This window comes from Emiliania huxleyi, assembly GCF_000372725.1.
Source record: "Emiliania huxleyi CCMP1516 unplaced genomic scaffold EMIHUscaffold_24, whole genome shotgun sequence".
NCBI lineage: Eukaryota > Haptophyta > Isochrysidales > Noelaerhabdaceae > Emiliania > Emiliania huxleyi.
Genome location: NW_005200250.1, coordinates 525294 through 550112, shown reverse-complemented (window position 1 = coordinate 550112; position 24819 = coordinate 525294). Strand labels below are relative to the sequence as shown.

Genomic DNA, 24819 nt, shown 5'->3' with positions numbered 1-24819 from the left:
CCCCCGACTTTATGGGGACCCCCCCCCCCCCCCCCTTGCCCCTCCCTCCGCTGCAGGCGAGCATGCTCTCTGCCGGGCTGTGGACGCCGAAGCAGCTCTGCCAGCTCGGCCAGATCTCCCCCCTCTTCGGCGGAGATCTAGCCGAGATCTAGCCGAGATCTAGCCGAGATCTAGCCGAGATGCGGCCGAGGTGTGGCCGAGGTGTGTCCGAGATGTTGCCGAGGTGTGGCGCTCGAGGAAGGCGCGGCCTGTCGTAGGCCTCGGCTGCCCGATGGTGGTTGGCGCCGCCCTCGCCGCCCGGCGGAGGCACGAGTCGGCGGCCGAGGTGTCGAACATGGACCGCATGCTCTCCGTGCGCAACCACACCGAGTACCGCTTCGTCGTCTCGGGCATCCAGGCGCGGGAGAGTGTGCCGTCCCTCTGTCCTCTTCTTCCCAGCTCTGCGACACACAGCTGCCTCCCGCTTCCCCAGGCGGGGCTCGCGTCGGCGCACGCCGCGGCGCACGGACTGCTTCGCAGGGCTCTCTCGCACTCGCCCGAGGCCAAGGAGGAGGTGCTCGGCTGGGCGTCCCTCATCCTGCGCGGATCCGCAGGCCGCGCGGCGCACATCCGCGCCGCCGCCTCGCGCCTCTCGCCCGAGCGAGCGCGCGTCTACACGGAGACGGTCGCGCGCGCGGCGCCCGACGAGAGCCTCGTCGCGCTCTCCTCTGTCCTGCTGCGCCTCTGCGCGCCCTTCCTCAAGTTCGACGGCGCCCCGCCGCCCGCGACGCTCGCCAAGCTCTCTCTCCGCTTCTACGAGCCGCGGCCGCACGTGCAGCGGCCAGACTACGCGCCGTGCTCGCGCCTCGCAGGCCGCATCGTCGCGCCATCGCGGCCGGCGGCCGGCGCCTCGCCCGCCGCCTCCCCCGCCTCGGGCGGCGGCTCGCTCTTCCCGGAGCTGGACGAGCCGGAGCCGGCCGTGTCGCTTCCGCCGGCCTCGCCGGCCTCGCCGGCCGAGGGAGGCTGCCCTAACCACGCCGCCGGGGAGGCTTTGTGCCGCGCGTCGCCTCCAAACCTCTGGCTGCGAGCAGGCGCCCTCCCCTTCGTGGGCGAGGCCTTCTTCCTCGCGCAGTACGCGATGCACGTCGGCCTGCTGCCGGCGGTGCGCCACATGGAGTTCCACAAGTCGCACCGCAGCCAGGCACTGGCGGGCCGCGAGCAGCGCGAGCGCGACGAGGACATCTACCGGATGCAGGAGTGCTGGATCGCCCTCCTCGCCGAGCCGACGCTGCTCGCGCTCTCCCTCGACTTCACGCGGCTGCACGCGGGCTGGCTCGCCTCCCTCGCGCGCGCCTCGCCGCCGCAGTCCGCGCGGCGGGCCTTCGAGGCGGTGCCGCAGTTCGCGCTGCTCGACATGGCCGCGTGGCTCCGCTTCGTCGCCACGTGCCGCCCCGACGTTCTTCGCCGCCACCCGGCCGCGGGCAGCGTCTCTTCACGCCTCCGGCGGTGGGTAGGTACCGCCCTGACGAGCTCGCCGCCACGCAGCTGCGCCCGCTCATGGCTTCGCTCGCGGAGCTGCTCCGCGCCGGCTGCCCCGCCCTCGCGCCGGCAGGCGGGCCACTCATCCGCTCGCCCCTCGTCCTCGCGGCGCTCGTCGACGCGCTCGCCGCCATCGTGTTGCCGGGGCGGCGCTCCGACTCGCGCGCCCTCTTCGGCGGCGACCCAATCTCGTCGCGCCTCTCCGACGCGGTCCTCGGCGACCCGGCGCTGCGCGCGTCGCTCGTCGAGCCGCTCGCGGCGGTCTACGACGCGGTCGACGCCATCGAGGGGCTCGATGTCGACGCCGTAGAGGCGGAGACCTTCGAAAAGTTCTCCGTGCGAGGCGCGGCCCGTGTAGTTCTCCGTGTGCACGGCGCACGCCTCGCCTCTGGCCCCGCCGACCCCCCCCCCCCTCCCCCCCCCGGCCGCCGCCCCCGCCCCGGCTCCCCTCGCCGCTCCCTTCGGCAGGCACGTGCAACGACCTCCTCCTCCTCCTCCTCGAGGCTCCCGAGCCGGCGGCGCGGCTGCAGGCCCTCGCTGCCGACGACTCGCGCCGAGCATCGCTGCTCGTTCCCCTCGGCCACGCGCTCCTCGACACGCTCCTGTACGAGCTCGAGGAGGCGCTCAAGCGCATCGCCGAGAACAACAAGAAGGACGCGGCCGCCGCGGCCGGCGGCCCGCCCGCCGAGCATGACCCGGCCTACAGCCACAACGTCGGCTACGCTCGCTCGCTGCTGCGCACCGCCGGCTCGACCCTCAAGCTGATGAAGGCCATCGCGGCGAGCAGCGCCGGTGCTGCCCTCCTCGCCGCGGCGCCGCTCGCGGGGCGCACGGCCGCCGTCTCGATCACCTTCTTCGACTTGCTCTGCGGCCGCCGCTCGCTCGACCTCAAGGTGCGCGCGACGGGCGCCGCCGCCGCCTCGGCCGCCTCCGCCTCCGACCCGTACGGCTTCGACCCGCGCTCCCTCCTCGCCTCGCTCTGCGACGTGCTCCTCCGCTGCATCGGCTCGGGGCGGGGCGACGAACTCGTGGGCGCGCTCGCGGCCGCCGACGACCTCGACCTCGCCGTGCTGCGCAAGGTTGCCGCCATCGTGGCGCGCGAGCACCTGCTGCCTCACGCGGCGCTCGTCGAGCTCGAGGCGCTGCTGCGGCGCCTCTCTGCTGCCGCCGAGGGAGGAGCCGGCGCCGCCGCCGCCGCGTCCTCGCCACTCGAGGGCGGCGTCGCGGCAGCCGGCGGCGACGCGTCCGCCGACGCGACGCTGGCTCGTCTCGAGGCGGAGCTCGGGCCTCCGGGCAAGGCGTTGCCTGCTGAGGAGGCGCAGGTGGAGGCGTACAGCGAGGCGCTCGGTGAGCTCGTCTGCGACAGCGCGCCGCTGCTCGAGGCGGGCGCGGCGCAGCGTCACCACTACGCCTCGCAGGCGAGGGAAGCGGAGGGGAGGGGAGGGGAGGGGAGGGGAGGGGAGGACCGCTGCTCGTTGTAGGCGGAGCGTGGCGCCGACGCGGCGGCGGGCGCTCCGGCGCTGCGCAAGGCGCGCTTCCGCACGCGTGGCGACGCCGGGTCGGCCACGCGCCCCTCACCCGCGCCGCACCCGCGCTGCAGGCCTTGATGCGCGAGCTCAAGGGGCTGCGCGGCGGCCAGCTGCCCCTCCACCCCGACGCGGCCGTTTTCGTGCGGCACGACGAGGCGCGCCTCGACACGTGGCGCCTCGTCCTCTCCGGCCCAGTCGACACGCCGTACGCGCACGGCTTGTTTGTCTTTGACGTCTACGCGCCGCCAGAGTACCCGTCCATCCCGCCGCTCGTCCATTTCGAGACGACCGGCGGCGGCACCGTCAAGTTCAACCCGAACCTCTACGCCGACGGCAAGGCGGCGGCGCTCGCCCGTTCGCACACTCGTGCAGCGTGCCCTCTGCCCCCTGCCCGCCCACCGCCCCTCCCCCACCCCGCCCCCGCCAGGTCTGCCTCTCGCTGCTGGGCACCTTCAACAGCGCGAACGCCACCGAGAAGTGGGACCCCGCCGTCTCGACCCTCTTCCAGGTCGCGGTCTCCATCCAGTCGCAGATCCTGGTGCCGCACCCGTGCCAGAACGAGCCGGGGTACGAGGGCGTCGCGCCGGATTCTGCGGAGTCGCGCGAGTACAACGCCAAGCTGCGGCTCTACACGATGCGACACGCGATGCTCGGCGCGCTGCGCAGCCCGCCCGCCGGCTTCGAGGATGTCGCTGCCGCGCACTTCGCCTCGCTCCGCGACCGGATACTCGACACGTGCCGCGGCTGGCTCGCCGAGGCGCCCGACGACTTGCGGCCGCGCTACCTCGCGGCACTCGCGCAGCTGCACGCCGCGCTGCCCCCCCGGCCAGACGGCGCGCCGCCCCTGCGCCCCCACACCGGCGCGGCGGCGGCGGCCCCGTCTCTGGCCGACGCCGCCGCGGCGGGTGCTGCCGCCGAGGCTGCGGGCGAGTGGCCGCCCGTTGTGAGCGCCGGCGGCTGCGATGAGGATGCCGCGCTCTACGGCTGACGGGACTCGTCTCGCCGGTGCGGGACTCGTTCTTGCGCATCTCTCACCTTTGTGTCGCGTGTCGGACGTGGGGGAGGGGTCGAGTGAGAGACTGAGAGCGCGACCGTAGAGTGGCGAGAGGATTCGCGCACAACCTGAGCACAACGTGTTTCTGTGTGATTGCGTGATTGTGTGCGGCGTTGAAAAAATAGGCGAATGTGTGCGCAGTAAATATAAAAGAATTAGAGAAGCGCAAGTCTCTCTGTCCCTCTCTCTTTTTCCCTGATCGTCCTTACTGCTTACAAGATCCTGCTCGTGCAGGTGGAAAGAGACCCTGTCCTTCTCCCACCCCTCGTTTGCGGTTTGGCGTGTCCGTTTTATTTACCTTTATTCTCTCTCTCTCTCTCTCTCTCTCCTCTCTCCTCTCTCTCTCTCTCTCTCTCTCTCTCTCTCTCTCTCTCTCTCTCTCTCTCTTTCTCTCTCTCTCCTCTCTTCTCTCTTCTCTCTCTCTCTCTCCCATACCCTTTCGACAAGAACCATCGTCAACTTCAGAACCTTAAATAAAAGAAATACTCTGGCGGTCGGTGTGTGTGTGTGTCCGTAGCTGTCGCAACATATGCCGCGGCTCTCGTCGAGGTTGTTGCTAGCACTGCTGCTTTGCGGGCTGACGCCGAGCATTGGCTGGTCGACGGGCAGGCTGCTGCCTACCGACCGGCGGGCGCGCTGGCAGGGGTGCCGTTCCGCGCGCCTCACGGCCGCGACAGAGGGCAGCAGCAGCAGCGATGAGGGGCTGGGGTCAGGCGAGCGTGTTGCGGCGCCTGGTGGCGGAGGCGGCGGCTCGGCGCTTATGGAGAATGCGGACTTCTCCGTCAACACAATCCTGAAGCAGCTCGAGAGCATACAGCAGGGCACGCCGAAGAACATTGTCATCCTCGGCACACGCCACTGCTCCTTCCTACACCAGCAGATCATCGAGCTGCTGTCGTACGCGCTCGTGCTCTCGGAGAACCACCTGTATACCTCGGGGGCCACGGGGACGCACGCGGCGGCCATTCGCGGCGCGCTGCGCGCCGAGAACCAAGAGCTGCTCACCGTGATCCTGCCGCAGACCATCGGGCGGCAGCCCCGCGAAATCCGCGAGCTGCTCGGGCAGGTGAAGAATGTGGTCGAGCTCGGGCACGACGAGCTCCCGCTCGACGCCGCCTCGCGAATATGCAACTCCGAGCTGCTCGCCCTCGGTGCGCGCGGGACGCCTCACCTCACAGACCGCACGGAGCGCTCCGCGCCGCATCGCCACTGCTGGTCTTCTCACGCCGCTAGATGGCGAGGAGAGAGCACCCCCCCCCCCCCGCTCCTCCGCGCACGGTGTGCCGACCCCTGCCGCCCCGCCGGCGCCGCCGCAGGCGACCAGCTCGTCGTCTTCGCCTTCCACGACTCGAACACGCTCCGCGAGACGATCGAGGAGGCCAAGGCGCGCAGCTGCAGCGCATGCGCACACACGCGCTTGCAGCGCACACACGCACCTGCTGCGCACACACGCGCTTGCAGCGCACACACGCACTTGCAGCGCATACACGCACTTGCAGCGCATACACGCACTTGCAGCGCACACACGCGCTTGCAGCGCACACACGCGCTTGCAGCGCACACACGCGCTTGCAGCGAGGGCGGGGGGCGCACGCTCCTCCCCCCTCGCCCCTCTCCTCCGCCCCCTTCCCCACCTCCGCCGCCTCCCCTGCGACGTCCGACGCCCTCCCTCCCCGCACGACGCCACCGCAGGCGCTCTCCCTGCTAGTCACGACCCTCTACCTCGACTAAGTCGGGCCTCGACTGACTTTCTAGCCGCGTCGGCTCGCGCGCCGCCAGAGCGGCCGCGCCGATCGCCCCGCCCTTACCTGGAGCCATGCTGCGCCCCCCCCCGATGACCATGCGTGCTGCAAGCGAGCGCTTGAGTGCCGAGTGGAGGAGGATGGGCTAGCGCTGGAGCCTCTGCAGTCGCCACCGCCCTCCGGCTGGCCGGCTGCGCTCCGGCCCCTCTCCGCTGCGCCGCTCGCGTCCAGACTGTACTGAACCCGCACTTGAACACTTTTGCTCATGTTTACGTTTGCGGCTTGGACGAAATGTGCGTGTGAGTGTGCCTGCGTGTGTGCGACCGACCGCGCACACTCGCCGGCGTGTGTCTCGCGGACCATGCCCAGGCCTGCATATGGTGCATTTGCTTTTTCTCCATTGACGTTTTTCGTTTTAATGATCGTTTAGCACTATATATGTTAAGAGCACACGCTCTCGTCTCGGAGAGACTCGCCCATCTCGGCGTGGCGCGCGGCGCAGAGGCGCGGTTTAACACACCAGCCGGTGGCGCGTGGCCGTGGGTCGTTGCACATTTTGGGCCCCCTTGTTCCATTAACCATTTTCGCGCCGCCGCGGCGCCGGCGCGCCGGCGCCCCCCGGGCGTGTCGAGAGAGAGGGACGAGAGAGGGGGCGCACATACGTCATACGATCGTTATCACACATGGACGCCTCTTAGTAGTCAGTCAGTCAGTCAGTGTTACACACGTCCTAGCATGGACGACGGGGCACACGCACTCGCGGAACACAGGGCATTACACACGAGGCGTTGTGTGCGTTCTCAGGGAAAGGCATCACCACAGACAAAAGTATAGTCAGAGGGGCAGCAGTGGGGACCCCCACTCACGACCCCGCGAGCGCCTGTAGCGAGATGTCCATCGCTGCATTGGTTCTCGCCAAGCATGAGCGCACTGGTTTAGTGCGCGCAATGCGCGGGGAGGGCGGCCTAGCCCTCGCCGGCATGGCAAAGAAGGCGTCGGGCGGGCGCCTGTTCTCCAGCGTCTGGCGCCAGGCCGAGCGATCGGCGGCGAGCTCGGGCCACCTCGAGCGGTCGATGTGGAACTTGTCGAGCGCGGTGCGGATGCTGCGCCCAAACGTCATGTTGGGGCACCCGATCGGCCGGCCGTGAGGCACCCACGATGAGAGCATGCGACGAGGTAGGCGATTGAAATCCATCCTGCTGACATGCCCGAGCCAGCCCAGCCGGCGTCGGTCGATGTAGTAGTCGATGAAGTCGAGACCTAGCCTGGCGCAGAGTTCGCCAGTCGTGATGTGGTGCTCCCACACGTGCTTGCGTGTGACTCGACACATCGCACGCACGCACTGTGCGTGGAAGACGCGGAGACGGTGGAGGAGGCGCTCGGTGAGCGCCCAGCACTCGCACCCGTAGAGCAGGATGGAGAGGATGAGCGAGGTGTAGACCGCGCGCTTGGCGGCAAACGAGACGTCCCTCGAGCTGAAAAGGCACTTCCGAAGAGCGCCAAAAGCTCGGCCTGCCGACTCGATCCGGCTGTCGACGTCGAGCCCGTCGCTGCAGTCGCGGTTGAGGTAGCTCCCAAGATATTTGAAGCGGTCCACGACCGGCATGAAGCAGCCGCCGGGCAGCTTGATGTCGGACAGGTCGGCGCCGTCGTAGGTGGCGGGGTTGTTGTACGAGGTCGGCGCCGCCGCGCAGAAGAGCACCTCCGACTTCGAGTCCTTGCGAGGTTCGCCGTTGGAGCCGTCCTTGCCGACGTGGATCTCCATGCCCCAGCGAGCGAAGTGCGCGACCACCTTGGGCGTCTCGACCTCGACGCCGCGCCGAGAGCAGAAGGCGAGGCCCGCGTCGTCGGCGTACATGGAGTCTCTGAGGGAGAACTCAACATCGCCGACGGTAGACGGGCGCCGACCGGTGAGGACAAAATCGTTCTTCGAGCGGACGACGCACAGCTCGAAGTCGTGGTGGAGGCGCCACGTCTCCATGACCGCCGCCATGAAGAAGATGAACAACTCGGGGCCGAGTAGGTCGCCCTGCTTGACGCCGATAATCGAGTCGATCACCTTCTTCACGCCACCCACCTCGAACTGGACCTATACGTTTAATAATAAGTCTCTCGAGGTCCCGCGCACTTGGAGCACTTGGAGTGCAATCAGAGAGAGAGAAAGGAGGGATGTGCGTGTGTTCTCTAGCCCCCTACCTACCTAAGGGCCACAATACGTTTAATAATACGTTTAATAATAAGTCTCTCGGGGCCGGCGATTCTCTTTTTCCGCGCATTTTCCATGCAGCCGAGCGAAGCCGCGTCGTCGCAAGCCGCCTCTCCTCAGGCCGCCACAGAAGAGGAGAAGCCGAAACTGAAAATCTGCTGTGCCTGTCCGGAGACACGCAAGCCGCGCGACGAGTGTGTTGTCGAGAAGGGTGAGGAGTCCTGTGGAGAGTACATCGAGGCGCATAAGGTTTGCCTGCGGTCGCACGGGTTCAAGGTGCCGCGTGCACACGCAAGATCGCCTCGCGCCCGCGTGTTGACGCGTGCACGCCCCTCCCGCCACAGGTTTGAGCTGCGTCTCGCGCAGTAATCTGCTGTGCCACAGAGCGGACCCATCAACTCTGCGGGCGCGCGGCCCGAGTTCTGTGGCCAAGCAGTGGGCGCGATGTGGACTGTGTACTAGCTGCTCTCCGCGGCGGTGTCTTGAACACACGCGCTTCCCGCTGTGTCTGTGTCGCTCGTGATAGTCTGACCGACTCGCTGCAAAATCGGTCTCACTCTCTCTGGTCTCTCTCGCGGAACTACGGTCTCTCTCTCTGGTCTCACTTTAGCTCTATAAATACATAATGGACGGCTCATTCACGTATATACCGGGCCCACTGTACTACCCAGCATTCTCACATCGCAAACTTGTCCAGACGCTCGCCTGCGGGGGACGTCGTGCAACTTGCCGCGGCCGCGGCCGGCGCGCCACTCTCGCCGGCACACGCGCCACGCCGCAGGACACAGCTGTGCTCTCTCGATGTCACATGACGCGCTGCACCGAGCGCCAGCGCGACGAGTCGCCCTTCGCCTCCTGGACCATGTCGCGGAAGCGGACGACGTACGGCTCGCCTCGCAGCTCCACCTCAACCTCCCCCTCCCCCGCCCGCCACGCCTCCTCGATCTCGTCCGAGATTGCCTCGACGAACGGCTTGAACGTCTTTCCGAGCATCACCTCCCACCGGCCAACCCCGCCGCCGCCACCCTTCGCCGCCACCTGCCCGGCCTGCTGCTCCCCGGCCGGGGCGCCCTCGTCGTCCGCCGGCTCGTCCTCGTCGATGGACTCGACCTCGAACTCGTCCGCCGCCCCGCCCTCGCCGCCCTCGTCGTGCGCCGTGCGCTGCCGGCGGCCTTCGCCGCCGCTGCCGTCCTCGTCGCTGGCGGCGCGCTTGCGCTTGCCCGCCACCTTGGCCTCGCCCGCGTTGGCCCCGCCCGCGGGCGCCCGGCCGAGGGCGGGCGCCTCGTCGTGGCGGTACTGCGCCTTGTGGTTCGCGTTCTTGCGGAAGCAGTCCCAGCCGAACCGGCAGAGCGGCCTCGGGTCCTTGCTCGCCTGCCCGGCGCCGGCCGCGGCGGCGCGAGCGCGCGAGATGGGCGAGCCGGGCGAGCTGGGCACCTCTTCGTCGTCGTCGTCCTCCTCCTCCTCCTGCTCACCGTCGCCAGCCGCTGCGGCGGCCGCCGCGGAGCCGCCCGCGTCGCCGCCGCAGCCGGAGCCGCCCGCGAGCGAGGGGAGGTCGATGACGGTGCCCTTCTTGAGGCTGATGAGGCCGTGGATGTACTCCGCCGTGCTCGCGTCCGACACCTCCTTGTCGTCGCGCTCGCGGACGAGGCGCGGGAAGCGGATGGAAAAGGCGGAGCCCGTCGATTTGTTGCCCTCGGTGAAAGCGGCACCCTTGACCTCCCACACAAAGCACCCCTCTTCGTCGGAGGGGGCCGCCCGCAGGACCGCGTCGGGGCGGCTGCCTCCCTTTGCCTCCTGCGGATACCAGCTCGGCAGCTCGTCGGTGGGGTCGAGGCGGCGCAGGAGCGGCGTGTCGCCTCCCGTGAGCGCGCCCTTGAGCTCCTCGAGGCGCGCCATCGAGAAGCCGTTTGAGAGCTTGCACACCACGCGCCACGCGTCCTCCTCCTCGTCGAAGCAGCCCATCAGGAAGCTCGAGTAGAGGGATGCCTTCTGGCCGGTGCCGAAGAAGGCGCCGAGGACGACGAGGTCCACCGAGTCGGCCATGTCGACCTCGGCCGCGTCGCAGGCGGCCTCGCCGAGGTAGTCCTTCTTGATCTTGAGCCAGACCTTGCGGTCGTTCGGCACGTACGGCCCCGCCGCATCCTTGATCATCAGCCCCTCGAGATTCTGCGCGTCCGCCTCGCCAAACGCCCTTGCCACGCCCGCGCTCGTCCGCATGAGCTTGCAGTCGGAGAGGCGAACTTGCTTCTCCTGCGGAGGGGGGCATGTGAGTGAGACCCCGCCTGCTAGTCCTTGGTAGCGCTCCATGCATCTTGGGCGTGACTGCAGTGATAGCCAGCGACTAGGTGAAAGAGCGAGCTCCTGCGGCACGAGGGCAGCCTCGAGGATCTGGCGGCGCCGCTGCAGTGGCTCGGAGGTGAGGGCTCCCCCGTCCAGCGCGAGCAGGTCGAAGACGACGAGGCAGCAGGTCGCGTCCTTGTGCTTCTTCTGCTCGTGCACGCCCTGCGCGCCGAAGGCGAGCACCGTGCCGTCGGCCGCCATCATCACAACCTCGCCGTCGAGCACCACCTCACGCGCAGGCCCTCCCGGCGAGAGGGGCGGGAAGGCCTTGCGCAGCGCCGCCTCGAGGCCGATCACCTTGGTGGCGGGCACGTCCTTGAGGGAGCGCGAGAAGAAGGCGACGCCGCCGTCGCGGGTCATGTGCACTTGCAGCCGCTCGCCGTCGTACTTGACCTGACAAGGGCGGGTGTCGGTGGAGTGACCTGACAAGGGCGGGTGTCGGCGATACGCAACGCCTCGGCGTGGCGGCGGGTGTCGGCGATACGCAACGCCTCGGCGTGGCGGCGGGTGTCGGTGGAGGCGAGGGCGAGAGGGCGGCGCCAGAGGTGGCGGCGGCGCCTCGACGAAGAAGCCCGTTGGGAACTTCTTGACGGGCACCTCAAACGAGTTGCACTGCCCCGCGAGCTGCGGCTTGCACGGCCGCCCCGCCGCAACCATGCCGCCGCCGACTCCCTTGCCCTTGCCCTTGCCCTTGCCGCCGCCGCCGCCGCCGCCGCCGCCGGTCTTGGAGGCGGTCTTGGTGCCGGCTTGCAGCTGACAGATGGCTTCGAGCTCGTGCGGCTGCGCCTTGAACCTCGCCCACGCGCCCTCGCCACCGATGCCCTTCAGGATGGTCGCTGCGCCCGCCCCGAGGCGCAGGTCCTTCCGCACGATCCGGACGAGCACCTTGAGCTGCTCGGGCGCCGTGCGAGGGACGATCTCGGCGAGCAGGAGCCGCGTCATCGCGGACGGCTGGGCGAGCTTGTTGAGCCAGTCGTTGACGGCGGCGAGGGGCAGCGGGGGCGGGGGCGGGCTCGGAAGCACGGGCGACCGCTCGTAAAAGTGCTGCGCGCTGAGCCCGACGTCGTCGCTGTTCTCGAGGTGCGCCGCCATCGCGACCTCGGAGCAGCGCAGCACGGCGGCGAGGTGCGAGATTAGCGACTTGTCCTTGAGCGAGTAGGTCCGGTCGTCGTGCTGCCCCTACGAGCTCCGCCGGTGCTCAGCCGGGATCGAGCTGAGAGGCCGGAGGAGGTTGCCCGCGCCTTGGCGGGCAGCAGCAGCCGCGCGGTGAGGTATCGGTCCTGGGGATGCGTGAGTTTGCGGAAGTGACGTTCGACGATCGCCTGCTTCTCGAGCGAGCTGCCTCCACCCACGCCGCCCTCCGCCTCGAGGCGCTGCGTCAGCGTCACAAAGTCGGCGAGAGTGGCGGTGGCCAGCGCCGAGGAGCTGGGTGTGGAGGACCCAGGTGAGGCGCAGGTAGGCAGATTGGGTGCACGGTCGATGAGTAGCTGCTTGTGCGCGTCGGAGAGGCTGTGCCAGTTCTCGACATCCTGCGAAATGATCGCAAGCGAGCAGGTCGGTGGAAAGATCGAGCAGCGAGGGCGGGGCGGAGGCAGCAATGGCGGCGGCGGCGGAGGAGGAGAGGGAGGAAGAGAAGGAGCGCGCGCCGCGAGCGAAGCCAGCTTCTTCGGCACCGGCCAGCACGCCGGGTGATACCACGTCGTCATGACGCGGTCGCCGTTTTCGTACTGCTTGCCGACACGAAGAGTCTTGTCGCCAATCGTGAGCTTGCACTTCTTGCACGACGAGCGGCCACTGCGAGCGATCTCTGCGATATTCGGATTGAGGGGCTGCGAGTCCATGTCGGCCTGGGCAGACCGGCGACCGGCGAGACAGCGATGCTTGAATTCTTTTTTGATACTCGAGCCTTTCTGCGGAGAGAATTGTTCTCCCTTCTTCTTTGTTTTTGAGATTTTAAGAATTTTACTGGCGCACTGGCACTAACGCCCCGCGTCGCGGCCGGCGCGGCTCGACGTGCGCGGCAATGCGACAACAACAGGGAGGGAGGGCGAGACGATCGAGCCCATACCGTGCGGAACCGACCCTCTCCCAGTGCAACAGTGCAACAGTTTCGCATCGACCCCCTCCCTCCCCCCTCCCTCCCCCCTCCCTCCCCCCTCCCTCCCCATCCCACGGCTGGGCCGGTAGATGCCGATCCGCGAATCACGTTGGGCGCCGGAATCCCCGTTATAGCATGAGAGGATGTCCGCACCAGCGGCGCGGTGACTGCGAGTGGAGCATGCGCGAGCGTGTACCGCTGGACTGGTCCGCCTCCTTATTCGGAATACCCCGAATCGGTAACAGCGTATTCGTCCTGGCACACGCGACCGTGAATGTTGTCCTCGTCGCCGTCGCAGTACACGCACATGTTTTGCCCCCAGGCGTTTTGGCCGCCGCATTGGTGTCCGGGGTCGAGAGGAAGTTGTACAACGCGTTGTGTCGGCCGCGAAAGTCGGCCTTGCCGCCGAAGGCAAAGTTTAGATGAGGATCCTTGATGACAATTGCGGAAGCGCAGGCGGCATTCCCCGAGCCGCTCATGATCCCTGGCCGATTCCGCGTTCGAGTGATCCGCGGCTGCGGGATCCGCGGGCACGAATTTTCGCTAATTTTGGGGTTAAGCAGCCTTGAGCACTTGAGCACTGGATAGGGTCGGTTCCGCATGGTACGGGACCCCTCGATCGTCTCGCCCACCCTCACTGGTGTGTTCATTGGGGGGGGTCATAACAAACACGGTACGTTAAGCAGACAGTTTTTGGTTCATGCGAGAGAGATTTTAGAAAACAAACTTCTCTCTCTCTCTTCATGCGTGACCGCGTTGAGCACTTGAGCACTGGATAGGGTCGATTCCGCATGGTACGGAACCCCTCGATCGTCTCGCTCGCCCTCCCTCACTCACTGGTGTGTTCATTGGGGGGGGTCCTAACAAACACGGTACAGGATCGAGGTAGGTGCACGCTGCTGGAGCAGTGTCGTCCCCCCTCTTCATCATCTCACTCGAGGGAGACGTCGTTGACCGCGTTGTACACCCGCCAAACGCGTCCTCTGCCCTCGAAAACTGCGTACGGCGCGAATAGAGAGTCGAAAACAGAAATCGAGAAACCCACGTGTCAAGGCTACTGCCGGCTCGATCCCACGATAGCCTCCGAAGGCTGACTTTGAGGCACAAACAACCATCGGACGATGTCGACGAGTTGGGTCGCTCTCGCGGTAGGCAGATGACCCCCCATACTAGGAGCTTCTGCCTTTTCGCAGGGAGCGAGGGCGCCGGGAGGGGGAGGGCAACGCCGACACGGAGCTCCCCGTCTCTGCGGTCTCTCTGGTCCGTCTCAAGCGTCTCAAACGAAAACGAGTGGCCACATGCCGCACATGTACATGTGTTGACACATGACACACCCCCTCAGTGCCTCTGTCAGTGGCCCTCGCCGCCCACGTTGCACGATTTGCAGCATAGCCGTATAAACTACTTCACTCGATACGTTTTGTGAGAATTTGTGTCGCCGGCTCTCTCGTCCGCGGTCCGGCCACGCCTCGCCGCTCACCCCCGCTCAGCGCTCTCCGCTCTGTGTGAGCGCCTTAATCCGTGTATATTTGTGTTGAGTCGCTGTAGCGATATGTCAATGGCGCACGCTACAAAGGAAGGTGGGGGAGAGAGGGCGCGAGAGAGGGCGAGAGAGGGCGAGAGAGGGCGAGAGAGGGCGAGAGAGGGCGAGAGAGGGCAGCTAAAATGGTATCGTCCTCCCCGCCCTCCAGAACCGTCCCGACTCGAGCCGCCTCGCCGCCGCCTCGCCGCCTCCCCCGCCGAGCGCGCCAGCGGCGAGCCGGGCGAGGTCGTCCGCGGCGCTCTCGGGCGAGGCCACACCCTCGTGACGCTCGCAGGAGCACATGCGCGTCCGCACGTCACCCGGGCAGGCGGCGCCGACCCACACGCCGCCGTCGCGCGGCAGCGCGTCGCCGACGAGCCGCGTGTGCCTATTGAGCGCCGCCTTGGAGACAGAGTAGGCGGGGGTCGGCCCGTGGGCGGGCGGCCGGTCGGGGAAGCGGAAGCCGTCGCGGCCGCGACTTAGCCGCGCGAGGAGCCGCAGCAGCTCGCGCTCGGAGGCCGCGCCGGCCAGCCGCGGCGCGAGGTCGCTCGAGAGGAAGACGAGCTCGCCGTCGCCAGACGAGACGTGGAGGACGGCGCCGCGCCGTCGCCGCAACATGCCGGGAAGCACCGCGCGGGTGAGGGTGGCAGGCGCCAGCACGTTGGTGCGAAAGGAGCGGAGGGCGACATCGCGGCCCCAGCCTGGCTCGCAGACGGCGGCGTTGTTGACCAGGAGGTCGACGCGGAGGGATGCACACGCGGCGGCGAGCGCCGACGTGCTGCGCGGGCACTCGGCGTCGAAGCTCGCGGCGTACGGCTCGGCGGCCAGGCCTCTGACCGAGAGGGCAGCAGCCGCCTCGCGGCACGCGGACTCATCACGGCAGGCGAGGACGACGCTCGCACCCAACTCCGCGAGCCGGCCTGCAGTCGCCAGGCCGATGCCGCGATTCGCGCCGGTGACCAGAGCAGTGGTGTCGAGGAGCATGCGCTGGCGAGAACGCTGGCGGGACTGGCGCACTGGGTTTGGCTTGTACAGACAAAAGAAATCGGGTCCTTTTCCAAGATCCTGCTCGCGAGAAAATGTGTCAGTGTGCCTGTGGTAGGAGAGACTGCCAGCGACAAGCTGGAGGCAGGTCGCTAGACTGAGATGAGACCGCCAGTGGATGTGGGAGTCCACCGCGCACCGCGCTGCGAGCCTGTCGTGTCCCTTGTCAGGAGCAGGAGAGCCCCACCTGTCCCCCTGATCGTTCTTCCAAAATCCTGCTCGTGCAGGTGGGGACCCTGTCCTCGTCCCATCCCTCGTTTGGCGTGTCTGTTTTCTTTCTTTCTTTCTTTTCGCGAGAAAATGATCGGAGTGGGAGTCAGAAATGTGGTCCTTGCGCGAGGGGAGCTTGATAGACTCGAGGGGCCAGGATACGCCGCGAGGAGGACGGAGTTGCGCCGAAAGGCGAAAGAAGCCGCGAGAACAAGGGACCGGCAGGCGGCGGCGTCGCAGGACGAGGCAGAAGAGAACGACGCGACAGAGGAGGAAGTGACAAGGGAGAGAACGACGAGGGTCGGCGCGCGCGACGGTGCCCGAGCGGCAGCGGCTGCTATTGGTGGCGCACCCACGGTTGGCGCACCAATACGACGTCCCGGACGACGTTCTCGACGCGGCGGGGATCGTCGTCATCGACCCTTCGCAAGTGACGTTGGCGCCGCCCGACGCACAGCGAGCCGGCGCGGCGGCGCCGTCGACGCCGACGGACTAGTACAGCGCTTGCCCAGCCCTGCCCGCACGGAATTCAACCTAACTAAACTCAACCACTTGCTGCTAACTTACAGGCAACTAGTGCCGCCCGCGCCTGGCGCGACCGCCTTCAAGCGCGGGCGGCCCGTGACTTTGCTCCATCAAACGGGACAAGGCAAAAACACAGTTGCACAGATACATGCCGGCGGCGCGACTCCCCCCCGCAGATCGCCCTCAGTGGGGGAGACCGCGACACCGGTGACGGAGCGCAGTTGGGAGTGTCTTCGGCTCACGCCAGGGCGCTCGTTGCTCCTCCGTCTCTTCGTATCTTCCATACTGCGTTTATCAGAAGACGTATGGTTCTTGCACTTGTGCAAGATTGGGCGTCTTCTGCCGCAGTCCCTTTGATGGGAGGCCCCAGGGTGGGGGCCACCTCGAACCCCCGGCTAGGGATTCGAGCGGAGGGTGCCCCGGATTCATCTATCCGTTGGGCCCCGGTACATTCATTAGAACTGATCACTTTGCGCAGCAGCCGTCCCTTCGCCGACTGGACGGCAGTGCGCTGCGTTGTCGCTCTGTCGTGCACGCTCTCGTGCCTCGTTGTTGTGACCCACCCTGTCCCACCCGTGTGTGATCAGTGTCTACGGAGGGAGTGTCTTCGGCTCACGCCAGGGCGCTCGTTGCTCCTCCGTCTCTTCGTATCTTCCATACTGCGTTTATCAGAAGACTTCTTTCTTTTTCGTGTGTCCTTCTCCCACCTCGTTTGGCTTGTTTGTCCGTTTTCTCTCTGGGCACGGGACCGGGGACCGGCGCGCACTGGCACTAACACCAGAAAGAAGCGCCACCTGCATCTAGTTGTCAATCTCTCTCTCTCTCAAATCCCGGCGGCAGAAAGTTTTTCAAACTCGGTCGGTCGCCACTTGAGCGGTCGGTGCGTGCCACACACATGGCGGAGTGCAGCACGCCCCGTTTACTCGGCGGCAGGCAACGTCTGCACGGTAGCTTTGGGAGCGAATGGTGCGCTGGCGGTAGGACAAACCTCGGCTGGGCCGGGACAGACTCGCCAAACTACAAAGATCGTGAGCAGTGCGAGAGGTGGTACCTAAATCCATCGGCAGCACCTCCGCAGGCATTGCCTGACGCCTTCGACTGCAGCTATGGCTGTTCGCTGTGTGTGTACGGGCAGCACCCAAAGACTGGTAAATACCGCTGCTTCTCCAGCAGTGTCCTGTATCCTTGTGAGGATCCGCCCTCTCTGTCGCCACCACCGACGCCACCGCTACCACCGCCACTGCCGCCACCGCCACCGCCGCCGCCGCCGCCGCCACCGCTGCCACCACCTCCAACATTGCAGCTGGCTAGGACGACCAGTGCCACCGAGTGCTTCACGCAAGATGCGTTTCGCGGCAGGCAGCGGCTCAATGGCAAGATTGGCGGGGAGTGGTGCGCCGGCGACAAGACTGGCCTCGGCTGGCAAGGCACCGATCTGCCGCAGCAGTGGGAGCGCGAAGCGTGCGAAGGTTGGTACGTCGACTCCGTCACAGCCCCGCCGGCGGGACGAAGCTACGCTGCCGACTGCAGCTCCGGCTGCGCGCTGTGTGTCTACGGGCAGCACCCGAGGACGGGCAAGTACCGTTGCATGAGCGGCGATGCGATGCGCGGCTGCTCGGCGACATTTCCTGAACTGCCGCCGCCCGTTGTTCCTCCTCAAGCAACCTCGCTGCCTCAGATTGGTTTGGGATTTGGTGAGACGGTCGAGCTGTTTAACGGCGAGAATCTGGACGGGTGGACCGCCTACTTCCGGGACAGGAGCACCGACGCCGCGCAGGCGTTCTTCGTCGAGGGCGACATCCTCCGGTGCAAGGGGCAGCCGGTCGGCTACCTCAGGACGGAGAAGGCGTACACCTCGTACGAGTTGGTGGTTGAGTGGCGATTTGACCCCGAGAAGAACGCGCGCAACACCGGCGGTGGCGTCCTGCTTCGGATCGTGGATGAGGACAAGGTCTGGCCAAAGTCAATCGAAGCTCAGCTGACCTCAAATAGTGCCGGAGACATTTGGAACATCGGCCGCTTTCAGATGATCACGGATCCCAGTCGACATCGAGGTCGCTACACTGCCAAGGCTGAGGCATCTAATGAGAAACCGATCGGGGAGTGGAACCGCTATCGCATCGTCATGAACGGGACCGACCTCGTTATCGAGGTGACAATCCACCCGGGGGTGTTGGGGCGCGCGCTGGGGTTCATGTGAGAAGGCACTTCAGAGCAGACGGGGCTAGCGCCAGCAGCCGACATGCAACTGACCCCCGTCCCACCTTCTCGAGGTGAATGGCCTCGTGCAGAATGTTGCCTCCGGCGTGGAGGTGTGCAGCCATTGCACCGCCCTGTAGCACCCTTCTAACGCGTGGCCCCCGTCCAGCGCCCCGCCTGCGCGAAATGCCGGCCACACGCAACCGCATTCTCCCTTGCAGGTCGTCGCGGGCCCGATCGGCCTGCAGTCTGAGCGCGCCTGGATCGAGTACCGCAAGATAGAGCTTCGCGAGATCAAGGCCCCGCCACTGCCACCACCTTCGCCGCCACCCTCGCTGGGACCGCCACCACCATCGCCCTCGCCGCCGCCGCCGCCTCAACCACCCCTTCCATTACCACCGCCGCCACCTCCGCCGCCACCCGCATTCCCTTCACCACCGCCACCTCCACCGCCCCCATCGCCGTCGCCGCCGTCTCCGCTCCCGCCACCGTCGCCTACGCCCCGCGCGGTGCCAGACTTCGGTTTCCCCCGGTGCTACAGCGGCTTCTACGACTACGACAGCGCGTGGAGCAACTCGACGGCACATTTTGAGGTGCGGCCGCTCACGGGCTTCGCCAAGCTGCCATATGAGGGAGCGAGCGCTGCCGAGTGCGAAGCGGCTGAGGCACCGCTCATTGCGCTCGGCCCGCACTGGTCGCCACTGGGATTGGTACGTTATGAGCCTTCATCTCCGCGCAACGCGCTGCCGGAGCGATACCGCGGCGCGCTGCTCGTCGCATCACACGGCTCGTGGAACCGCGACCCGGTGCGCCGTGGAGGAGGCCTAGCCAATTCTCCTTCTACGCCTCTCCCCCCTCGTCCCAGGTTCCCTCTCAGCCCTCCTTCGTATGCACACACAGTGGATTGGCTACTCGGTCAACGCGTACACGCTGGACTGGGGCACGTATGCCGTCTCCGGCCAGGAGGTGCTCGTCCCGCCGCTGCGACAGCTGCGAGGCTCAAGGCGCATCCGCCCGGTCGACCTGCTGCCGAGCCCCGTGGACGGCTCGCTACTGATGACTGCCGACCGCGACGACTGGGTGGCGGGCACGCAAGGCGGCGCCCTCTACCGCTTGGTTTACGAGGCGGCCCCCGGCGACGTCGATCCGGCAGCAGTTGTCGACGTCACCGCCATCTCGGGGCTGCACGTGGGCGGCGACGCCGCCTTCCAGTTGGAGCGCCTCGCTGCGCTTCCGTGCGCCCGTCAGATGGCGCGCTCCACCGCTTCCTCGACACTGCTGTACATCTCCACCTTGGACCGCTTCTGCCCGGCGAGCGCGGGCGGCGCCATCTACGTCGTCGAGCTCGACGCCGCCTCGGGGCGGGTTGCCAGGACGGCAACGCTCGTGCGAAGGCTGCACGAACCGCAAGGTATCGACACCGGCGGCTCGTCGCTCTTCGTCGCCACCGGGGGCTCCTCAGACAGGGCGGCAACGCGGGGCAATTGCGTCCTCCGCATCGACGGCGTCGACACGCTCGCACAGCAGGCGCTCGACGGCGCGGCACCGCTTGAGCCCCTCGATTCGCGCATCGAGAGCGTGGTGTGTGGCTTCACTCGAGTCCAGCGGTCGCACAGCTGGAGATCGCTCAGAGTGGCGCCCAGCGGGACGCACGCGGTCGTCTCTGTCGGTGCCGACTGCAACTGGGACCCGCGTTGCACCGACGGGGAGGGGGATCTGCAGACGACATTGGCGCACGTCGACCTGCAGAGCGGGGAGGTGACGACCGCGGCGCGCGGCATCCGCAACGCTATCGGCCTCTTCTTCGATCCGTCAGGCAACCTCCTCTTCACATCGTTCGGCTCCGATCGCGCCGCGGGGATCCCAGAGGCGACGTCGCACAACAACGTGCCGGAATGTGTGGTGGAGAAGCTGCTGCTGACCACATCGGGCGAGGCAGCGGCGCCGAAGCTGCCTCGGCCCGCTCCGCCCCCCCTTCGACCGTCGCCGGCTCCCTCTCCTTTGCGATCGCCGCCCTTACCCAGACCCCCGGCTCAACCACCACGGCCACCACGGGCATGCACGGGCGGGCGGGTGTGGAGCGGTTGCGCCTCTGCGTGCGAGCCGACCTGCAGCGAAGAACCCGTGTTCTGCATCAAGCTCTGCGTAGCCAAGTGCACATGCCCGTCAGCCACACCCATCTTCAACGGAGGGCGCTGCATTCGCCGAGACGATTGCGCGCCCTCGCAGCTTCCGGTACCGCTGCTGCCCAAGCTATCACCGCCGCCACCCTTGCCGGCATCTCCCGCGAGTGCGGCCGGTGCCACCGAGTGCTTCACGCAAGATGCGTTTCGCGGCAGGCAGCGGCTCAATGGCAAGATTGGCGGGGAGTGGTGCGCCGGCGACAAGACTGGCCTCGGCTGGCAAGGCACCGATCTGCCGCAGCAGTGGGAGCGCGAAGCGTGCGAAGGTTGGTACGTCGACTCCGTCACAGCCCCGCCGGCGGGACGAAGCTACGCTGCCGACTGCAGCTCCGGCTGCGCGCTGTGTGTCTACGGGCAGCACCCGAGGACGGGCAAGTACCGTTGCATGAGCGGCGGTGCGATGCGCGGCTGCCCGCCGGCTACTGGCGAGTAGAAGGGAAGCGAAGGGGACTCGAGTACCCTACCACACAGAAGGACAGAAAGTGCCAGACCCGTGCCCAGTGTCATAAAGGGACTTCCCTACTAGGCCTTGAAGGAGGACAGGCCTAGTGTTGCGCAACGTAAAATCTTTTGGAACCGAGCACGTCTTTCGTTTGGGGCGCCATAGCCCATACAGCTGACGTCGACTCCTTGTCAGACGACAGACCCACCTTTCGGCTGTCCGGCGCGACGCAGCGATCAGTCAACGTTGTACGGTGAGACGTTCGGGGGTCGCCGCTCGACGCACGCTGAAGTCCATACCGCCCACCCCTCTCCTGTCACGAGTTACGCCTTGGGCTGTCCGAGGTTTTCCTCTCGCACCCCGTCTGTTTTCCTTTCCTTTTCCCTTTTTTCTCTACAACACCCTCTCTGTTTTCCTCTCTATTTTCCCGGGAAAACTCCGTTAAAATCGTCATTTTTTGGGCTATTTGGGGGCCGAAATCAGCAAAATCGGCAAAATACCGGTATTTTGCGGGTATACTAACTTTTTCATGGTACATACCCGGGTTGCTTGCCGATTTCCTCAATTTTGCCTCAGAATTTTGCCCCCAGACCAGCTCTCAGACTCAGCACAACAACCCCAAATTACGTGTGAGTGTTAGAGTTGTTTGGTATTGCTAAAAATCTCTCTCTCAGACTCAGGGAAACTCGCGAGTTTCCCGAGGGAAACTCGAGAGAAACCGAATGGAGCACCAAACACCCTCTGCTTTCCCTGAAAATTTCCGGAAACGCAAAGTGCTGGGGACCCTCTGTTTTCCTTTTTGTTTTCCGGAAAACCTCGGACAGGCCAAGTTACGCCCGGATCCATTCCCATTGCCTTCCACACCATGTGCCCTGGGTTTTCCCTCCCCACCTCCCCAGGCCCGCCCGCGCCGCCAGAGCCTTTCTTCGCCGCACGCCAGAGAAAAATTTTACAAAAAAACTGCAGCGCGCAAGGTACACTGCTCAGAAAAGAATCACCCGCGGACTCGTGGCGTCTGACTTGGCACGAATATCGTCGCTGTGTATTAAGATGGGCGAGCTCGCCGGTGGGGTCGCCGCCGCAACGCCGTCGGGAGGGCACACGATGGAGCCCCCCGCCGCCTTCCAAGAGCGTAGCACCTCGCGGCTCGCGGAGATTGGGCGTGTGTGGGGGCCGTGGCTCGCGTATCGATTGATGGTGCTGCTCGTGTGGTGGACCGTGCTGTACTGCCTGCCGCTCATCGGCGTGACGATTGCGCCGGGCGGCACCGGCTTCGCGCTCGGTCTCCTCTACGGCGTCTCCGTCCTGGGCAGCTTCCTTATCAAGAAGGTCGCGGCCGGCGTTCCGGCGCTGCTCGGCATGCTCCTCGCAGGGCTGATGCTGCGCAACGGGCACGTCGCCGTCTTCGATGAGCCCTACCTCACGGGGCAGGACCCGCTGCTCGGGCACACCTTCGAGTGGTGGTCGCTCACGCTCCGCTCCTGGGCCCTCTCAATCATCATGCTCCGCGCCGGGCTCGGACTCGACCTCGACAAGCTCAAGACAATGGGCGCGGTCACGGCGCGTCTCGCCTGCGGCCCGTGCCTCGCGGAGGCGGCGACGGTGGCACTGCTCGCCGGGCCGCTGCTCGGACTCCCCCCCGCGTGGGGCGGCCTCCTCGGCTTCGTCATCGCCGCCGTCTCGCCCGCGGTAGTCGTGCCGGGCATGCTCGACATGCAGACGCGGCGGCTCGGCACCAAGAAGGGCGTGCCGTCGATGGTCATCGCTGCGGCCTCGTTCGACGACGTGCTCGCGATCGCCGGGTTCGGCATCTGCCTTGCCCTCGCGCTGCCCGATGTCGCGAAGGAGTCGCTCCCTCCCTCCCCTCCTCCTCCCGCGAGGGACCCGTGCAAGCGTGTCCTCTTTTTGTTCGAGGATAGGAGGGCTCCATTCCCTCCGTCATCCTCCGCGAGGACTCGAACCGGCACGACCACATTGCCTTTGTCAAGGACGCCGTCGAGCACGACGAGCACGCTCCCCTCCCAGACCTCACTCTGCACCCCCCTCCCGCCGCTCCTTCTCTTTAGGACGCCGTCCAGCACGGCGACGGGGCGCAGTCGGTCGCGATCACGCTGCTCAAGGCGCGCGACGCCTCGCCCGCAGCCTCTCTCGCCCTCTCGCCCCTCCGCACACCCCTCTCCAGGCACACACCACAAGGTGATGGTCATCCTCCTCACGGCGCCCGTTGGCGCCATAGGCATCGCCATCTTCGGCCCGAAACTACTCAGCCACGACACGATCGAGGACACGCAGCGCCCGTCGGAGCTCGACCTCGTAGCGGCTGCGACAACGCCCATCAAGTCGCCGCCGCCGTCGCCGCCGGCCGACGAGGTGTGAGAAGGCCGCCACATGAAGATGAGAGAGAGAGCGCGAGGCCGCGGGCGAGCCGCTTCCTCCCCCTCTCCCTCTCTACCTCCCCCTCTCTACCCCCCTCTCCCTCTCTTCCGACCGCTCAAACACAGCGTGTGCGGCCGCCTCAGAGATGGTGCACACGACACGCACGCGTAACGTCTACGTGCTACGTGCAGGAAGGAGAGCTCGCCAGGTTTGCGGGGAGATGCATATAAGGGTGTGACAGGGTTGGGTGTTGACGCAGACGGACATACAACAAAATTCCTCGCAGGATTACGCGGGGGCTCGGCTGACCAGTGACCTGGCTGCTGCGTGCTCGGTGGCTAGCAGTGCCAACACTCACACCACACACGTCATTTGGGGCCTGGAGCCCTGTTCACGTATTTGTTTGAGATTTTTGTCGCATTGGCCGGCGAAGAGAATTGAGTCTCCTGTTATCTCGGCCGATGCAACGGCTTTGGGAGAGAGAGAGATTTTTGAAAACCAACACTCTCTCTCGCTCGGCTTTGGCCATTGGCGTCAAGAAGATCTCTCTCTCTTGGCGTCCTCCAGCGCTCCAGGGTAGGCGGGGCGAGACCGCGGAAGGGCATGTCAGAACGCTCGTTGGTGGCGTCAGTGTCTCTTAGCGGCCGCAGACGCAGCAGCAGTCGACGATGCAGCAGGCAGATCAGCAGGGATTGCCGCCGAAGTCCCGCCGCGCCGCCGGAAAAAAAAGCGCATCCACGGCGTGCACGCTGTTGATGCACCGGGCCACAGAAGACAGAATGATGCATCTCTTCCTCGTCTCCTCCTCAGCCCAGGTCCCTGCAGCGCCCCCTGCGGCCAAGGTCGTGACGGTCCCTCCTGCAGCGGCCCCTGCGCCGGTCGCCGCGCCGCAGGTGCCGGACTTGCAGTGCAAGGCTATCCGTGGTCTCTACGCCGCTGTCAAAACCGTCGACACGAGGGTCTCCGATATGCTTAGCGTTCACTGCTGCGACTTGTCCGACGTCCGGTGCAACAATGTCCGCGAACCTGCCGCCCACGGCCCGACACACTCAACCCACACCGCCCTCCTCACCCGCGCATGCCCGACGACACAGTTGGCCGACATGACGCACAACGCGCCGGCCGGCGGGTGGGGCGCGCCCGGCACGTTCGAGGTCGAGCGAGTCAAGCTCCGCGGCGGCGCTTCCAAGCCGGAAGGCACGCTCCCCTCGGCCGCCTCCATCTGGGACGGCCTCAAGTCGCTGTCAGAGCTCGACTTGGGCAAGGACTCGAAGAGCGACCTGTCGGGCACCATCCCGCCCGCCATCGCGGCCCTCGCCAAGCTCGAGGAGCTGCAGCTCGAGTCGGAGACGCTCTCGGGCACGGTGCGTGTGCGGGGGCCACGCCCGGGGAGCGGAGCAACACATCGACACCGCACACACGCTCACGCACACACCTCCTCCTCCCACACCTCTCCCCGCTCGCCCACCCCCGTCCAGATCCCGCCCATCTTCGACAAGTTTCCCTACCTTGAGGAGATCCGCCTCGGCGACCGCCTCTCGGGCACCCTCCCCGCCAACTTCTGCGCGGGGCCCGCACTCACGGAGATTGACGTCTCGGTCAACCCCGACCTCTCCGGCACCATCCCCGCGTCGTGCTTCAACAGCCGGATGGAGAAGATCGTTATCTCCGGCACCCGCATCTCGGGCACCATCCCCGCCGCCATCGGCATGCGCAAACTCGAGCGCTTCGAGGCGGCCGAGACGAACCTCCAAGGCGAGAGCCCCAAGCCTCCCCCCCCCCCAAACGCGTGCAAACCCCCCCCACCCCCCTTGGCCCCCGCAGGCTTTAG

At 66.5% G+C, this 24819-nt stretch overlaps 8 protein-coding genes across 8 annotated transcripts in view; 7 read left to right on the top strand and 1 right to left on the bottom strand.

Annotated features, from left to right (window-relative positions):
- The window catches only part of EMIHUDRAFT_450295 (hypothetical protein), a gene marked incomplete at both ends in the record, with an annotated part of 1088 nt that extends 287 nt beyond the window's left edge, over nucleotides 1–801 (top strand). Inside the window, 3 exons of the mRNA XM_005778856.1 lie at nucleotides 57–129; nucleotides 258–397; nucleotides 473–801. Coding sequence (XP_005778913.1) covers nucleotides 57–129; nucleotides 258–397; nucleotides 473–800 — 541 coding nt within the window. The remainder of the gene's footprint in view (nucleotides 1–56; nucleotides 130–257; nucleotides 398–472) is intronic.
- Nucleotides 802–3181: 2380 nt separating this feature from the next.
- EMIHUDRAFT_55989 (hypothetical protein) lies at nucleotides 3182–3795 on the top strand (the record flags this gene model as incomplete). The annotated part of the gene is made up of 2 exons (XM_005778855.1): nucleotides 3182–3420; nucleotides 3507–3795. Coding segments are annotated over 2 exons (528 nt in total), but the record flags the coding sequence as incomplete, so codon positions are not given.
- An 816-nt stretch (nucleotides 3796–4611) lies between these two features.
- On the top strand, nucleotides 4612–6277 carry EMIHUDRAFT_415611 (hypothetical protein). Its single transcript, XM_005778854.1, has 3 exons — nucleotides 4612–5252; nucleotides 5418–5485; nucleotides 5794–6277. Exons 1-3 carry the CDS (start codon nucleotides 4631–4633, stop codon nucleotides 5830–5832), a joined length of 729 nt encoding a protein of 242 aa, XP_005778911.1. The 5' UTR covers nucleotides 4612–4630; the 3' UTR covers nucleotides 5833–6277.
- A 1847-nt stretch (nucleotides 6278–8124) lies between these two features.
- On the top strand, nucleotides 8125–8511 carry EMIHUDRAFT_205539 (hypothetical protein; the record flags this gene model as incomplete). Its single annotated transcript, XM_005778853.1, has 2 exons — nucleotides 8125–8325; nucleotides 8434–8511. 2 exons carry the CDS (start codon nucleotides 8125–8127, stop codon nucleotides 8509–8511), a joined length of 279 nt encoding a protein of 92 aa, XP_005778910.1.
- A 277-nt stretch (nucleotides 8512–8788) lies between these two features.
- EMIHUDRAFT_463348 (viral DNA ligase) lies at nucleotides 8789–15024 on the bottom strand. Its single transcript, XM_005778852.1, has 5 exons — nucleotides 14182–15024; nucleotides 13583–13670; nucleotides 11706–12236; nucleotides 10987–11568; nucleotides 8789–10782 (listed from the first exon to the last, which is right to left on the bottom strand). Exons 1-5 carry the CDS (start codon nucleotides 14991–14993, stop codon nucleotides 8854–8856), a joined length of 3942 nt encoding a protein of 1313 aa, XP_005778909.1. The 5' UTR covers nucleotides 14994–15024; the 3' UTR covers nucleotides 8789–8853.
- Nucleotides 15025–16683: 1659 nt separating this feature from the next.
- EMIHUDRAFT_100530 (hypothetical protein) lies at nucleotides 16684–20603 on the top strand (the record flags this gene model as incomplete). The annotated part of the gene is made up of 5 exons (XM_005778851.1): nucleotides 16684–17940; nucleotides 18062–18100; nucleotides 18209–18793; nucleotides 18888–19969; nucleotides 20327–20603. The coding sequence occupies 5 exons, from the start codon at nucleotides 16684–16686 to the stop codon at nucleotides 20601–20603; spliced, it is 3240 nt and encodes a 1079-aa protein (XP_005778908.1).
- Nucleotides 20604–21806: 1203 nt separating this feature from the next.
- EMIHUDRAFT_100529 (hypothetical protein) lies at nucleotides 21807–22988 on the top strand (the record flags this gene model as incomplete). Its single annotated transcript, XM_005778850.1, has 3 exons — nucleotides 21807–22448; nucleotides 22679–22808; nucleotides 22849–22988. The coding sequence occupies 3 exons, from the start codon at nucleotides 21807–21809 to the stop codon at nucleotides 22986–22988; spliced, it is 912 nt and encodes a 303-aa protein (XP_005778907.1).
- Nucleotides 22989–23767: 779 nt separating this feature from the next.
- Nucleotides 23768–24819, top strand: part of EMIHUDRAFT_450290 (hypothetical protein) — a gene marked incomplete at both ends in the record, with an annotated part of 2428 nt that continues 1376 nt past the window's right edge. The window contains 4 exons of the mRNA XM_005778849.1: nucleotides 23768–23803; nucleotides 23882–24004; nucleotides 24083–24352; nucleotides 24467–24649. Coding sequence (XP_005778906.1) covers nucleotides 23768–23803; nucleotides 23882–24004; nucleotides 24083–24352; nucleotides 24467–24649 — 612 coding nt within the window. The remainder of the gene's footprint in view (nucleotides 23804–23881; nucleotides 24005–24082; nucleotides 24353–24466; nucleotides 24650–24819) is intronic.